Here is a 17,968-nt window from a genome sequence, read left to right on the forward strand (position 1 = left end):
GTGTTGCCACCAGCCTTACGGGACAGCAAACCGCATAGACATGTCATCCCAAGAGACTGTTGGTTAAAATTGACCCTCTCCCCAAATCTCGCGTGGTAAAAAGCGGGGGGGGGGGGGAGCCCATAAGAGAGGAGGTGAAGGAAGATTAAGCCCAATCAGGAGTCGCCTATATGAAGATGCTGATGTCTGACCGCGGCGTCCAGATGCTCGTGACGACGGTGGGCGCGTTCGCCGCCTTCAGCCTCATGACCATCGCAGTGGGGACTGACTACTGGTTGTACTCGCGCGGGGTCTGCCGCGTGAAAAGCAGTGGCGACAATGATACGAGCCGCAAGAATGAGGAGGTGATGACGCACTCCGGCCTCTGGCGGACCTGCTGTCTGGAAGGTACGTGACCAGTCTGGATGACCTGCGTGCGTAATTGCGTGCGTGTTCGCGTGCGTCTTTGTCGTTTGTCTTCCGCTCTCACACGCATCAGCAGTGTCTTGTTGCAATCCGCGACTAAGCCCCGAGCTCACTTTACTCGTATATCAAATAATTTCCCATTTGAATTCAAATAAAATGCTATTAATCCGTTCCAGACCTCCAAAAAACACCACCATTTCAAATTGATGTCACAGTGAAGTAGCAATAAAAATTAATATTGAATATTTAGCTAAAGTCCTGATATGTATGACCAAGCAGGTAAAATGTCCATGTGACACTAGTGCATATTAATATTTTTTCAACTATTTGTTTTAAATTCAGGCCTAAATTAAAACAGAAAAAAAAAAAATGTCCACAAAAAAACGCTTTAGTGCATGCCAAAGCCACAGGTGGCACTATAACCCCAACCATAAGGTTCATTTAGCCAATAAGAAGCCTGAACATAGTCATTTCTCATATACAATACAACAATGGCAAATTTAATTTGTTTAATTGGATTTAATGCTGAATGTTGGACTCTCCTTGCAAGTCTTAAAAACTGTGTGACCTATCTACCATTGTTGAATCCGTGAACATGGTCAGAATTTACACGAGTAAATGTGCACGCGACCAACTGTTGTTGTATTTGGTTTCCACTAAACTCCATCAATGACATTAGAACATTATGCTCTGTCGTAAAATCTCCACAGTCAGTTTTATGTCATTGTGTCCTCAATTTGTTCGCATGCCCTCCCTATTTTTCTGGATTCTTCCTCCAACCATCCAAAAACATGCATGCAGTTCCTCAAAGACTTACCTGAAGGTGTAAATTGTGTGTCAGCCCAGAGATTGACAGGCGATGAAGGGAGTAGCACGCTTCCTAAATCCGCCAGGATCGGCTTTAGCCTTCCCGTGTCCCCGGATAGGACAAGCGCAATTGGAAATGAATGCCCTTGTGTTATGTCAAACGCTGTGTTAAATCCTGTGTTTGAGTGCTGCCATATCTCTATTTAATATGGCTTTTATTAGAAATCTTTGAGAAGGTTGGCTACGAACCTCACCTCAGTCTCACTTGAGAAACAGTTTGTCACCTAGGCAATGTAAAAAAATAAAAAGTCAGTAACATTTAATCCGGATGGCCTTCAGGAACCAAAGCAGAAATGAAAATTGTAAATTGTATCGGAGGAGTTTGTATTTTGTATTTCCTCTACTGCGAAACCATATCTGACTTTTGAATATTTTCTTTTCCAAACTACTTTCCTCTTCATATCGACATAAAAAAAAAAAACTATAATCCCTCACCAGGACTTGAACATTGTAATTTCCCGTACTTGACTTTAAGCTGTCTTCGACGCAGGTCAGCTTTGCATTGCCTCTGGATATAAATATGTGTGTATGCATTTTGTGTGCAGCCAAACATAACCATCTCATTCTGGGGGGCATAGGAGGCTATTACAGGGCCAGATGGTGCAGGTCTGAGGATCCACTGATGCACGCACACACACATACACACACACACTCTTGTAATTGGATGAGTAAATAGACAAATTTGCGGATATTCCCAAGCTATCGTATAAACAGAGCAGTGGGGGCAATCCGGAAAGTTAACACAATGTCAGCACAATGTCAGTGTTACACGCACTCTGGCTTCCGTGCAAAATAGCATGCAAGAGGGAGAACGCGCTCCCTCATATACAAACACACGGTCGTCATTTTTTTTATTTTGGTTTAATCATTTATAACAGCCTCGTAAATTGACATCTCTGACGTAGCCGTCATGAGTCTTCAGAGGCTGGAGTGCCGAGGTGATGAATGAGTAAAGAAAGCTTGGAAATGAGCTGGAAAGGAGAGAAAAGGTTAGGGCACGGAAACACAAATGAGTGGAAACTCAAATGTGAATGAATGAAACACATGGCTGGAGGAAGAGTGGAGGCTGCCAAGTGATGGATGAGAGCTACATGGCCTCTGTTTGAGATGAATCTCCGGGGAACGTTTGACCCTGCTGGAGACCACCTAGTAATAGTGAAGCCCCGCCCCTCCCCTTTCTAAAAAGACAGGGAGAAAATGTTCACCCAAGTGCTTGTAGGAAACACAAAAGAAGAAGGGAGGAAGAGAATTGAATGAATTAGAAAGAAGCAATCAGTCAAGATGTGGGGGTGCTGTCCGTGGATTTAAAAAAAAAAAAAGAAACGGATGGAGAAGGCAGGAAGGAGGGAAGATGGAGACAGCTTGTCTAAATTACCGTGTTAGATGAATGTGGGGAAAGAAAGTGGATAAAGATGAAGACAAGGGAAGCTTCACTTTGCCGAAGATCGAACGAGAAGAGAAGGAAGAGCCGCACGTTTATTCTCAGCTCACACTCAATTTGGGTTGTTTGGTCTTTTCCTTTTTGTTATCTGCATGGAATCTTTTGAAGGATGACTTCACGCTTATTTCTCTGCTTGGGCATTTTCTCAAAAGATGAAACTAGAAGAACACAAATACATTTCAAAAGGGGGATGAAGCGCCTCTGTAAGAGCTTTTATGGTTCCGATAGCTGGAGAGCATTTTGGTATTCTATGTGCGCTACCATGCTAGCACTCAGTGGTTCATTTTAATCAAACTCGAGCTCGCTATGTTCTGGGAGGTCAGGCACGAGTCAAGTCAACTGGGGCCGAGACCACCTGGAAGAACTCGTACGATAGATCCCCAATCACGGATCGATTGTCGGAGCGCCAGAATACTTCTCTGGTCTCGGCAGCGTACCTGAATGAGTTTAGCACGTAGTAGCTGTTTGAAGTTTCTTCGATATTGGATATTCAAGAGATCCCTTCACTACCGAGTGAATTATTAATGAGTCAAACATGAATATGAATCAGAAGAACTTGTGTGTGTGTGTGTAGCCAGGAAAATATTTTGACACACAAAGCAGTACAGGGTTATCCCGGATCTGTTTTTTGAACGGAAAGAACCGAGCTAAGAACATTTGGAGCAGAAAAGTGTTTTGGCAAGAGAAGGGGTGAATGTGTGGTTGAGGAGGGGAGAGAGAAAAAAAAAGTGCATCCAAGCGCAACGCACCTCGCTGGCTTTCATCAGCCATCACCGTGGAAACGAGCTTCTTCCTCCCTCTTTCCTGGCTCCTCTCTGCTTCTTCTGAAAGAAGTAATCAGGGGGAGAGCGAGGTAGACGTACATTAGGAGAGGGAGCGGTTCCGTCAGCCACGTCGAGCTGTCAGAGGCGCCGGGAAGAAACAAGCGGCCCAATTTGCTGTGCTTTTTGAACGTGCTTGGCTCGTTCCGTCCTCGTCGATTTCTTCTTCTTCTCGCTCATGTGTGCATCTGGCTGGTTTGGGGTCGCTCGCACACGTTTTTTTGGAAGACACCATCTGATTAGGGACAGCTTGGAGGCATGTTATGCCTTCATTAGTGAGCGTTATCAGTGGAGGGGAAGAGATGCGACAAGAAAAAGTCCCTTGCTGGATTTTTGAACAGGTGTTGTTTGCCATCTTGACTCCCAAAGCAACCAGGTTGGGGTGAAAGTAATTATTTTATTTCGGGGTTTCGAAGAGCTTCACTGACTTTAATGTTCGGTGTGTCGTATCACCAGATATTCTGATGACTTTAGTAAATATTGAAGTCATTTTTCCCCTTAAAATATTTGAAAATATAATTATTTAGATGTAGCCACATTTATTGTATAGGTTAGTAATGTAACGATTAGACTAAAATCTATTAGATGATTTCAAGTATGTAAAAAAAAAAAGACAAAAATTTAATTAAACAGTCAAAATAATTAGTTATTTTTTTATGAATTATAATATGAATTATGGAAAGTTCTACAAGGATAAATAAAATCATCTTTTGATTATAAAAGAGTCATTAATTTTCTCAAAACAAAAATCGAATGCAATTGAAATCGAATCGAATCGGGACTCGAATGAATCGTTAATTCCCTCGAATAGTTGAAAATAAATCTACTCACAATCATGCATCTCGTTCAAACGTTTTCTCGCGAGCAAGGAGATAATGTATTGTATTGCATTTAGGACGTAACAAATAAGTACAAAGAGTTGTTAAGAAATGAAGGATACCATTAGCCCGGTAATCCCGAACAACGACAGCGGTGCAAATGATGCGGAGACTCATCAAGCAATATAAAGTAGTGCGATAATTACGATACAACCATCGTGCAAATGATGCAAAGAGTCCTTGAGCACTTTAAGTGTCCAGTAGTGTGGAATACTGATCAACAGCAGTTATGCAAATTAGATCTCAAGCTACCATCATACTAAGGATGCCGGAAAAGGCCCAAGTGGAGATTTGAACCCAGAACCTTTCGTAGCTCGTGTGACTTACCGCAATTAGCTAGATGTTTCCCCTATTTCGTCAGCGGTTTGTGTCTTTTAAATAATGAAAGAGTTTGCTTGTATGAGTGTGGGAGGGGGTGAGTCATATCAAGGGCATACAGCTGGCACCTCATGCGCAACTCATCACAAATGTTGGAACAAACACATTGTTTGTGTTTTGTCTTTTGTTTAACCTTGTTTGAAGGCACTTTGCTTTCTTGCTTGCACTGGTGGATGCTAGCTGCTCTGCATGCAGTCATTTCTTAGCGCTTGGATTTGATCAATACACGTTGATCGTGATGATGTCACTAAGAAAGATCATGCGTGTTCCCGTGTGGTAATTTAGCTAGGAGGATAAAGTAGGCCAACGTGACACATAGATAAAACAGAGAAACACTCAAGCAGAGGAACAAAGTGAGCTCTCAGCCTTATTCTCTGAATCCCATCATGCCATAGTGCTGCCCTCGGGCCACGCTGACCTTTGGAAGGCACATGTGTCCACATTGATGTGTCCGCTGCATTTCTGTGCAATGCAGAGACGACATGGAAGTTCCTTTTATGCGCCCCCGAGTGTTCCAGACCACATCCAGCAAAGCGAGCCTTAATGAATCTCGTTCATTTGTGTGCGCGTGCACGTTAGCGTCAGGAGGATTCGAAAACAATCCGTCCACTTACAAGTCAGAAGGTGTAATGGATTTCCAGACCACCAGGGCTGTGATTGATGATTCCTTCTACCTTGACGCACCCAACAGGAACAACTTAGACCTCACTTGCATTCAGTGACTGCAACTTATATCATCTAATCAAATAAGCCCTAAAGAGAAGCTTTGGAGTATCACACCAAAGTAAGGTCACCTAATTTTTGTTGTGGAACTCTAATATAATATATAAATATAAAATATATATTAAAAATGATATAATATAAAAAAATATAAATATAAATATAAAAATATATTTAAAAAAAATTAAAATATGTATATATATTAAAAATATATTTTATATATATATATTATATTACAAATTCAATATCAATACAAATTATTGAAACTCAGCTGATTTGGGCTCGCACTGGTGTAGCAGATGTCTGCAGCAGCATCAGAAGACATCAAACGGTGTGCAGTCTGTCAGATGGACGGCTTGCTACAGCAAATGTCTCAAGTAAAGTAATTAGCTTGACTGGGTTTGAAGTTAAGCCTGTTTCCTCTGAGCCACATTTGACCGATTACAGTGGTTGCAGACGTTTGCCGATTCATCTATGTGTTAATTATTTCAATATTGATGCTTTGGCCATCAAATGAAAAATCATCATTGTGTCAAATAACCTTTGTAAGGGGGGGGGTAAAAAAAGCATCACATTGCTTTTGGAAATGTCTTAGGCAATTTATAAGTTATACTGTAATTGTGACCTGTTTTAAAACTAGCTCAGTACAACTCTGGGATGAGTGCCAATAGAATAAAGAAAAATTGTGAGACTATTTTTTTTTCCCTCTCACTCAGGCTGGGATTTATTGTCACATCCAGTAATAATAATAATAACGCATTGTGCTCCAAATGACAATCAAGAGCCACAAATGACAGTATAGATAAACGTCCTTTCATTCATCTCAAAAGTCTGCATTCATTATAAACATTAAAAAGCCGAAACGTGTCAGTCGGCGTAGCAACCATCAGGCTGCATTAATCAGTTTCGGGAGGATGTGAAATGCAAGAAACTCTTCATATGCAAATCCTACAGCAGCACATTTCCACTGCCGTTCTATCGCCAAAGCTCTTTCAGCAGAACTTCCTCCTTCACCTCACCCCCAACACACCCCCCCCCCCTTGCGGCGCTGACCATGTGTGAATGGGACGAGATGATGGGAAGGAATTAAGCCACATGCGGCGAGCGCGTGCACACCTTCCCACCTGTGTGTGTGAGCTTTGGAGGACTTCCACAAAGGAGGATGAGTCACTCTGTGACTGACAGGAGCATCGTAGCATCCGCAGCACAGTCGATACAACACAAACACACACTAGATAAATAATCCAGAGGTTTCATTTACATACATGATTGATAGTGTTCATGGATCACGTTAATGAGCTTGATCGTGTTTGTGTAGGCACACTTGATGGCTACTTTAACGTGTGTGTGTGTGTGTGTGGATTCACAGCGGTAGTCGTGCATGATAAGACTTTTCATTAGTGTTTTCCCACAAATAGCCTGAAGGTTACCTGTCCGGTATCATCTGCCATCTCTTTTTCTCCTCCCGTGCTTTATTTCTTTCACGTCTGAGCTATGTGTGTCTACTTACGAGGTTGATTAATACAAGTTTGTGATTCAGTTTATTATATATTAGAGGAGGCAACGATTAATCGGCAACTGATCGATTATCAAATTGATTGGTAATTGTTTTGATAATTGATTCATGGTTTACAAGACTTGACGAGATTGAATTTCTAATCTTAGTCTCTCTATCGTAAATATTCTCAAATTTCACCGATTAATCGGCAACTAATTGATTATCAAGATAATTGGTAATTGTTATACTATTGATTAATGGTTTACAACCCTTGACTAATTTTAATTTCTAGTAGTCTCTCAGTCGTAAATATTTCAACGATTAATCGGCAATTAATTGATTATCAAATTAATTGGTAACTGTTTTAATGGTTTACAAACCTTGATTCATTTAAACTTTAGTCTCTCAATCGTAAATATCCTCAAATTTCTACGATTATCTTTCAATATAAAACATTTGCAGCTTTTACTTTGGAAAACAATGTTCAAGTAGACTAAAGATAATTAAAGCCTGGAAATCGGTATTTGTGTTTTACATACAGTTAACGGCAAGTTCAACAAATTTCACAAACACTCCTGTTCTCCCTTTCCAGGAACCTTCCGAGGTGTGTGTAAGAAGATCGATCACTTTCCGGAGGACGCCGACTACGAAGCAGATGCCGCCGAATACCTCCTGCGTATGTTTATTCCTAAACACACATCACATTGCACCATTACAATGTTCTAACAGCATCCAATTACATTTTTACGCTGTGACTTGCTCTTCCGAGGCAATTATGCATCTCTTCTTAATATTTTGCTAGAAGGGGAAAAAAATTTCATGCTCACACAATGTCATCATATGTTAAAATGATTGTGACAAGACCTAAAAGCAAAGGACACCGTGGCTCTAAAAGCTTGACAGGCTTGCCGTACTTGCAATTACCCATCGGACAGTCGCTGTTAGAGGCAGCAACAACATCCAAGCGCTCCAGAGATGGATGGACCACTCTTATGCTGCCTTGGCGGAGATAAATAAATGTTGTTTTCCTGCAAGGTGAAAGATTCTCTTTGGGAAAGATGCATAACATGAAAGCAGGCTTTTATCAACAACTCCACTTTGTTAGGAAGAAAAATGACAGAGTACCCACTTATTTCTACATCCATCCATAAAAGTATTAAAGGAAAAACTGGTAGGTTCCCCCCCCCCCCCCCCCCCCGCTGACTGTAAACTGGAAAGATGGATGGAGAGGAAAATATTAACAGCAACAGGGGGGGTGGGAAATCCAGTTGCAGCTTCTTTTTCTTTGCTCCACTGAACACAGAGCAACATCCCCAGAGGCCGCCAATTCCAGCACAAGCATGAGAGGCGGCCAGCCAATAGCGAGCCAGGACCTAGTGACCGGCATTTCATTCAGCCCAGGGGTGCGGACTACAAAGGCGGGGCTTGAACACTCGATATCATTGGTCACCGCCCTTTCAGGAATGCGGGTCATGTTTTGCTACTCATCCAAATAGATTTGCATTATGATTATAATCACCCAGGTATGTTTAGTGAGGATAAAAATTTTTAGACAGTCTGTTTGGAGGATGCACACATGGAAAATATTTCTTATTATTTGGCCTGCATATGTGTCAGAGTTGGTTTCTCCAGTTTTTTCTTTTTTTTTGTTTAAGATGGAAGCTTGTTGTGTGGTTTCAGTTTTCATCTCTGCTAGAAAAAAAAAAACCTAGTGCTAGTTTTGTTGTGGTCACTGGTAAACCATTGAAAAGCAGCTCACGGCGTTGACTAGTCATCATTTGGAGGCATTGTGACATCCATTGCTGCTATTTTGGTAACCTGTACTGCAGGACTGCCAAATTTCATTAAGCAAACAAGCTTGTTTGAACCAAACAGGTGCTGTGCGTGCCTCCAGTATCTTCCCCATCATGAGTGTGGGTCTGCTGTTCTTGGGAGGACTCTGTGTAGCCGCCAGTGAGTTTTACCGCAGCCGACACAACGTCATCCTCAGCGCAGGAATCTTCTTTGTCTCCGCAGGTCAGTGCGCACTGCAAATGTGTCCCCCAAGTGCTGTAAAGTAGGTCTACCCTTTTTTGATATGAAGGATCTTTTCTGTTCCACATATTTCTTATTTGGTTGCGGCAAATTTCTTTTCAGGTTGCATCTTGATAATGTCAAGTTTATTTCAGGTGGAATTTTTATTCTGGTCTATTGTTCAGCTGCTCACTTCTAAAGAAAAAAAAAATACATTGTAGTTTTGTAGTTTTCACCTTTTGACCTTGTCGTAATAATAAATATCAAATCAAGATGCTGGAAGCATACAAGCGTAAATGTTTATTGTAGTTTTAAAAAGATCAAAAATATTTATGAATAAGAGAAATTTATTTAAGCCACATGCTTTTTTATTAAGGAATTTTATATTCAAATAAAAACTATTAGCGATTTTCAGCAGCCACGTCGATTTTGCGGGTTCAGCTCTAATTTACGTGTTGAGTATCATTCAAAGCTCACAGAAGAAAAGGCCTGTGACTCAGATTTGAAGCACGTCATCAGCCTCTGAATGTACACACACACACGTCGGATATCTCATAAACACACACACACACCTGCTCTTGCCCCCGACACACAAAACGGGGCTGTAATTGGTGTTCAGTGGGATGTGGAGGGCCCCACTGGGGTTTGTAGTAAATTCTTGAGGCCAAATTGGTAATTATTTACCACAAAAGTGCGAGGTTGATTGTGCCTAATTACAGTCGGCTAATTGTCCCCCATTCTGTACGTTCCACCACACTGCATGAGCACTGTATTCTGGACTAATCATATGGAATAGGAGAGGCCAGCTGTGTGTGTGTGTGTTGTGTTTTTTTTCCTGTGCTCCATGACCGTGCTTCTTCAACGGCTTCTTCGGGATTCTTTTTTTGTCTCTCTCCTTGCTACAATATTTGGGTCGATTTTAAAGTGCGAAGTCAAACTAACGTATTTGAAATTTATTTGCAATGTCAGAAGCTGCAGCAATTTGACAATCGGTTACATTTTGATCTCTTGGAAGCCGGGAAATAGATTGTAGCTGTTCACAATGCTTTTTTTGCATGTGACCTATTTAATTAAAGCAGTGGTACGGAATTAAAATTTACACAGATGAAGAAGATTTGTCACCTAACCGAATCGACCGAAAAAATCATAAATGATTTTGAATAAATGTTTTTTTTTTTAATTCTGACTTAATAGTAACAACTAACCAGCTTCAAGCATTTTTTTTTTTATATATACAGTTTTTTTTGTATATTCACCAGAAAAGATCTTTTCTTCAGTGGACTTCCCTTAACCAAAACCTCATCAGAAGTTGACTACTTGTTTCTAAGTGTTTTTTTTTTTTGTAGGCCTCAGCAACATCATCGGAATCATTGTCTATATTTCGGCCAACTCAGGCGATCCGGGCCAAAGCGACAGCAAGAAATCCTACTCCTACGGCTGGTCCTTCTACTTTGGCGCTCTGTCCTTCATCATGGCAGAAATGGTGGGCGTGCTGGCCGTGCACATGTTCATCGAGAAGCACCGCAAGCAGCGAGCCAAATCCCGCACCGAGCTGATCAAAAAGTCGGCCTTCAGCCGCATCCCCTCCTACCGTTACCGCTTCCGACGCCGCTCCAGCGTCCGCTCGTCGGAGGTTCCAAGCCGCGACGCCTCGCCGCTGGGTAAAGTGGGTTACACCGGGCCCGGCGTTTCCGAGATGCCCATGTACACGCTGAACCCGCGCGAGGCGGGCAACGCCGCTACCAAGTCCAGCCTAGCCGGGCTGCTCAACTCTGAGAGGGAATTCCTCCAGAGTAGCACGCTCACTAAAGACTACACAAAGGACCCCAACCGCAGGACCACGCCTGTCTGAGAGGTGTTGCCTGCAGATAGCACGCTAGCAAAGATGAGGAGGAGGCTGAGAGAGGGAGGACACAGGCAAGGGGGACACACACGGGGGGAGTGCTGGGGTCGGAAATACAGAGACTGTGAACTGTGAACTTTTAGCCTTTGAACTGTGAATCCTGAGCCCAGTGAGCATTTCAGTGTGTGTAGCACGAGCCGTTTGCTTGGATGGAGAACTTGTTCCCATCTCCATTTGAACCTCATGTGTCTGTAGTTGGCACATCCATCAGCTTATACTCATTTGGGGATTTTTTTATTTTCATTTCAATGGAATTGTCCCATCATGCGTTGGTTTGCTATTTGGGAGATGCTCCTAAAAAGATGAATGAAATGTAAATGTGAGGAAGTTGGGCAGGGTGTCCATCTTTGGTAGCAGATGAGTTTGTTTTCAATTCAGATGACTTGAAAATGTCAAAGAAGGGAGCATTTGTCCGTGTATATGTATATAGTCTTTTTTTTTTTTTTGCTTTAATCACGGACTGGCTTCTATCATGACGGAGAATCGAGTTCATCCCTGATTTCTCCGGCCAGTTGTCATCGCTTCCAAATTTTGACATCATCGGTGCTTCCTTTTCTTCTTCTTTCTCCGTTTATTTCTTCTACGTCACTGTCTTCACTTCCTCATCTCTTTTCCACACTAGTCTTCCATCTGTGTCACCGATTAGACTAGCTAGCTGCTTTGAGGAACATGTAGAAGAGGAGACCACTTAGCTGTGAATATGGTTCTAAACCGAAACCATAAAGATATTAAACAGAGAGACGAGAAAATGCCCGCCTACTACCTCCCGCTGAATGTCGTTCAACAATTGCGTCTGAAGTCTCTCTTGTGCAATGGGGGGTAAGAATCGGTTTGTAACACGCGATGGAAAGCAGACTGGAGGGGAGGGTCATGCATTATTCAGAAGGTTTGCGCTCCATCTATTGAGGTGTCAGTCACAGCCACCTCTTCTCTCCTCATCTAGCGTACACGTGCATTAACTGTATCCAAACGCGGCTTCTATCCGTGACCTCCACAAACGTGTGTTCAAACACAGAACACATCCATCTCCATGTGTCTCCTTCCTTACATAGATTTAAATATACCGCACGTCGCTGTCACGGATGATCGAAAGTCACCGACACGTCTGCGTTTCAATTTATCAGCATCAGAGTTCGCTAAGCTTGATTTTGATTTATTGCGGGAAAAAAACTGGATATGCTGTAGGAGAAGGCGGCCGTTTATTTATTTTGGTAAACCTGAAGATGTTCATAAGCAGGGATGCCGATGGTCGACGTTTACGAGAAAAAAATAATATTCAAACACATTTATCTGCAGTATTTTTCCATCCACTTATGTGGTTTACATGATATGAAGCTTCAACCCGGTTGTCAAAAGGCTTAAATTGTATGTTGAGTCAGTCCCAAAGATAAAAAAATATTTTGAGCCTTTAAAAATAACACTTATTAACTTTCCGCTCCCTTTCATACTTTCGTAAGAATAAAACACAAAACGACATCACATGACCACTTGGACAGCTATTACCGAGATAAGAAAAGAAGTTGACACATTCTCGACAAAGAAAGCTTCGTGCCGACTATCCTTCGCATGTAAATATTAATTTTACAACATCAGCAGTTGTCACGGGCTGTGAAAGGGAAATTGTGCTTTTCTCCTAAGCAAGGGCTTTTAATTTTTAAAGAAGCGGAGCACACAAGGGCTTTCTATGCTCGCTGTTGCACCAACATTGTTCAAAGGGTGTTAAGTGGATGGCATAGACGCGGGAAGACAAGGAAGAGTACATTTGCGTTTAGAGAGCAGCTCGAATAGCTAACAAGCGACACGTTGTCGAAGCGACGATCCAGAAAACGGAGCCTCGACGACATGTTTTTTCTCGAACTTTAAAGTAGACAAACTTTTCAAAGTAGCTACAGTCGAAACCTTACGCACGCGTAGGATAGCAACGTACGTTAGCAAAGAAATTGATCATGCCTGGTGCCAAATACAGTTGCGAGTTCTCATTTCGACTTACGATGTAGCTTTTCGCATTTTCAGAAAGGTCAGAGGTCAAACCGTGCACATGCCATCTGTTTCCAGCGCTTCCTTTGTTCTAAACATCTCAAATTGCAGCCATTTTAAGACAAGTGCTTTTGACGGCCGCCATTTTCTTTCTACCTTCCACTCAGCTTTGACTGGATAGAAACAAATAACTGTGTTATTTATTAGTAATGCTATATATTCTATCTTCTAAAGGTGCCACTGTGCAGAGGATGCCAAACTCTGTCACATGTTTATTAATCTGTTGGTGGTTTGGGGGGGGCACTGAGCCAGATTTCGGGTGCTCGTCTGTGTATATTAATCTAGTTTCATTTTCTAGTTTAATTGTGGATTGGTTGAACGATTCAACTGATTTAATAGCGGGATAGTTACGATCAACGCACGACACAAAGAACAACAACACGAAAGGGTTTCTATACTTTCGAGGACTTGGTGATTATTTTTGTCCATCGCAAAGGCTTCGTGGAAACTGATACTGTGATAATTGCTAATATTATAATAGTCTGTAAAGATGTGCCACAAAAAAATATATTTAGGAGTGTGGATTCACTCAACTGCAGCGTACTAGGTTAGTGTGAGGATTTAATTTATCCTAATGTGCTTTTGTAATGATATGATTTTTATGACTAATTAATTCAAGTTACGTCACGATATAAAAGTAGCACTTTTACAACGCCACCGTAAATTTCAGCTTTACACAAGTCGTTTTTTTGTTTACATAGGGAACATTTTAATATTTGCTTGAAAAATAAAAACAACATGTGGCTTTTAAAGTAGATGATGCATTCGTGGGGAATTATTATTATTATTGCGGAGGGCACTATTGAAGGAAATTAATTTTTTAAATGTGTCAACAATGTTTACACTTCACTCACATCAGGTGGTTTTCCCTTCATTGTCCTCGTAAGTATAGCAATGCAATTTACAACACACAGAAACAACATCACGCAAATAGTGACGGGGGAAAAAAAAAAAAGTCTTTGTGAAATGACAACTTGTAAAACATAAATCGAGCCAGTTAATCAAACACGGTGGAGCATTTTGCTATGGCGACAAACATGCTACCAACTCTACACTTTGCAAACACACTCAAATACTTGTGAGGAGGACTTATGTGCCTGCATGTATGTGTGTGTTCATATCAACGAGTGTGTATGTGTGTGTGTGTGCAGCTCGCCTCTCCTCACTTGTACACAGAGTGCCTGCCTTGTCCTGCCTTCAGACAGCTCCCAGATCCGCTGAGGAGCTTTTTCTCGTCTGACGTCCTCCATCTAATTCCACCTAGAAACAACACAGACAGGCAATTCTGATATCTCGTATGTCTGAATGTTGTTTCCATGTATTTTTCCACACGTCATTGAAGTTGATTCAGGATTGGCAGAGGGGGTGGAAAATGATCTGCGGTGACCCTAATGACCGCTGGACTTGAATCAAAATGGTTGTAGACTGTTGTTGCTCATCCTTTATAATCTTGCCCAAGAATGACTGTTTATTTGTGTGTGTTTGTGTGTGTGCGTGGCTCATGTGATAGAGAAGCCATCCGCTGGTTTGCTCCCCATCCAGACTCTGAAGCCCCGATTGCTCCTGATGACCACAATCACGGTTGTATAAAAGACAATTGGAGGAAATTTGTGTTATGTTAATGGTAAAATATGTACAGACGCAATTTCCCCTCATGAGAATTCATAGTGAAGCCATCAATTTTGATAAACAATCGTTTTTGTTTGCCTTTTGGTGCTTTATCTTTTATTTTATGTGTGTTTTGACAGGGCGTAATTATATGTTGTTGTTTTTTTTTTAATAGTTTTGCATCAAGCCCTGTGCTCACTGTTGTTTACACGCAGAACATTTCCGTGGCTCTTTACGCTTGAGCGACCAAGGGATGAAAGACTCCAAATTACAGGGTGCGGTACCACGTTTCGACCAGCAGGTGCATTTAAATGGCATCTTGGAGAAATTGTTGACACTGTGGCGAACTTAAAACGTTAACGGATCTTCGACAAAAGGTGTCTGAGTGAAATAATGGCATACCGATTCGACTTCAAGATTCCTTCAGACTGTTATTTAACAAAGCCATCTCCTTCAAAAGGCTGCATTGACTATAATGTCATCCAGAATGCTACGAGAGGCAGTGTAACCATATTAATGAGGTCAAAAAATATATATTATTATCTGGACTGCATTGCATTTATTTAGGGTGCAATGTATTTTTGTGGCAAGGTCAAACTGTTACGCTGCAGTGCTTCAAAATGACAAAAAAAAAAAAAATTGCAGATGGAGCCTAAAGTGAAGATGATGTGCTGTGATAAGTTGAAATTGTGTTGGGGGGGGCAGATTTGGACCCTGCTGTATACCTCTGAGCCCAATCATGAGCTAAACACACACACACGCAAGTGAGCTAAACACACACAAAAATCTGTTCTCACCAGAATTTAGTAAGATTTTGTCCGATTATGTACTCGTATTTTGCTTGTGTAGCAAAATTATTTTTTCCTAATGATCTATGCTTTACCAATTATCGCTGAATAATAATCGTAATACAGTTCCAACGTAATCTTAGCATTTTTCGCTCAATTTCTGACTACATTCTGTCGAGGACAGGTTGCACAGACAAATAGCTGTCCGCCTGAATCTCTGTACACTTTATAACGTAAACCTCCAACTAGCAGCCGTCTGACACGGACAAATGCTGTGAATAAAAGCACACTTTTACTTACATTATATAGATATGATTACCTATATCTAGAGAGAAAGAATATTATATACAGTATGATGAATAGAAAATAAAGAGACACCTTTTCAATGGGGCTTGTGTGTGGTTTTATTTTGTGTTCAGTTTACGTGAACGCACATCACTCGGTTGACCTTCCGATTTGTTTGGCTTTAGAATTACATTTTCCGAAATATTGTAAATAATATATTTGTGAAAGCGGATTTTTCCAATTGTCCAGTTTTGTCACACAGGGATGTTTTGGATCTGCACCAGCATGTTCCAGTTCTTGGCAAGGAGGAGGAGTCAGCAAACATTTCAGGTCGGGTAAGTCGCCACTGAAGGCCCAAGATTTAAATGCACACACCAACACTAATTAATTCAATTTTTTTTTATACCCACGCTATGGCGGAAATAACACTTAGTCATTCTTCAAGTAAACGTAGCATCGCAGTTGGATGCCTGTTTTGAAAAAGTTACATTAATAGTTGGCGATACTTAGGATGATGAAGCGCCCCTTCCACTTAGCGCTAAAAGCATGAGAGAATATTGAGTCACCTAACGAGGCTCATGCAGAAACAAAGCAATGCAATTAAACACTTACTGTGCTGTCTATTTATGCTGATGGTGTTCAGGAGAGAGACTAAATGTCTGTCAAGTAGATTTGCATTAAATAAGCACAAGTGGTTCTATAGGAGTCTTTAAATAGGCATGCAAGGGAAAGTCACAAGCCACTGGCGGAGCTAGGATTTTTTTTCTTTGGGTGGCTATGAGGGGGATCTGTAAAACAAAAAATATTTTCAAACCCAAAATATTCTTTAAAAATGTTGAAAAATACCCCAAAGTACAAATGATCTGGCCTAATTTCTTTTAGGAGGGGGGCAGTGCCCCCGTGCCACCCCCTCCAACTCCGCCAGGCCTTGCAAAGTTCTTATTCACATATTTTTTACTTCAGTGGTTGCAATTCATTGCATTGCTTTTGTTATTATCGAGGTTGAACAGCATGCCAAGCTATGAGTGTAGGAAGGAATGAATGAGGAACTCAGATACGTCTGATGAATATTCATCATCATTCATCATTCATACAGAGAGCTCCGTGTCATCGTCATAGAGATTAGAGTGGATGACAGGATTATGGGGGAGACTGCGTCACTCTGCTTTTTGTTACCTTCGACTTCCTTAAACACGAGATGGGGGTCACTCGCATTAAAATGCTTCTCAGATTTCCTGTTGCTCAGATATATTCCACCTTTCACTCAACATATTCTCTTTCTTTATTTATTTTCTGATCCTCTAAGACCTTTTCTCTCACTTTTCTCTGTTTGGAAACCTCCCATTGAGCAGTATGGCACTGTAGTAATTGCTTTCTTCAGCTCCATTGGCCCAATAAGAGAAAATTGCCTTTTATGTAAATAGCCCATAAAACACACTGAGCGTTTCTCAGCATGTATCCCTCAAGAATCCCACATCTGATGATTTTTTCTTTTCTCCCTTATGGATGACAGCAGTAACTCAGATTTTTTTTTTTCCATTAATGTCAATTTACTCATTCTTGGCACCAAGGTGATGCAGGCGGCAAAGCATTACTTTTGTCTAAATGAACCTTCCCCAATACGTTTACATAGTTCCTTGGCACTAGGATGTAACCAAAATTACTTTTGTGTAAATTAAGCTCGATTCAGTTCTTGTTGTAATATGTTGCAAGGTAGCAGCGAATCATTATTTTGTCTAAATGAAGCTCCTCAATTCATTTCAACATACGCAGATGACATCAAGAAAATGCTTTTATTCATTTTGATTCTTGTCCGTGGTCTCGAGAAAAAAAACAATATCTTCTCCACGCCGTCCTTGATTTATGCATACGCATAAGCGCAGACACACATGCACTCTTTTGATGGCTGAGTCATGTCGTGTATCGTATGAAGAACACGAGTTTAAAGGCAGCAGCTGTTTCCCCTTCATCCTCTCTTCCTCGTTCTCCTGCTGCATCTCTCCATCCTCCCACTGCTTTCACAATGATGTGCTAAGCCAGCCAAGATAGGGGCAAATCCCTCCCCGGAGCGGAGCAAGCAGGAGAGAAAGAGAGAAACAGAGTTGTGTGCAAAACACTTTCTCGAACCTCTCTCTCTTTCCAATTGATCTCCATCCATCTGTGTTTTGAGCTAAATCCAACCAATCACCTCACAGATCCCCCAGTAACACACTGTCCTCTAGTTTGCTAGCAATATGCTTGTCCATAGTCGGTGCTCAATGGACCTTTAAGCAAGTGCACAGGGTTCATTCTAAAGTTATTCTCTCATTTGTTGGTGGAAGGACCG

At 41.4% G+C, this 17,968-nt stretch overlaps 1 protein-coding gene across 1 annotated transcript; it reads left to right on the forward strand.

The window, feature by feature from the left end:
* Positions 1-170: 170 nt before the first annotated feature.
* cacng3b (calcium channel, voltage-dependent, gamma subunit 3b) lies at positions 171-10,873 on the forward strand. The gene is made up of 4 exons (XM_061303725.1): positions 171-387; positions 7,601-7,684; positions 8,884-9,024; positions 10,368-10,873. The coding sequence occupies exons 1-4, from the start codon at positions 171-173 to the stop codon at positions 10,871-10,873; spliced, it is 948 nt and encodes a 315-aa protein (XP_061159709.1).
* Positions 10,874-17,968: the final 7,095 nt, after the last annotated feature.

Source organism: Syngnathus typhle, linkage group LG17 (assembly GCF_033458585.1).
Source record: "Syngnathus typhle isolate RoL2023-S1 ecotype Sweden linkage group LG17, RoL_Styp_1.0, whole genome shotgun sequence".
NCBI classification, from domain to species: Eukaryota; Metazoa; Chordata; class Actinopteri; order Syngnathiformes; family Syngnathidae; genus Syngnathus; species Syngnathus typhle.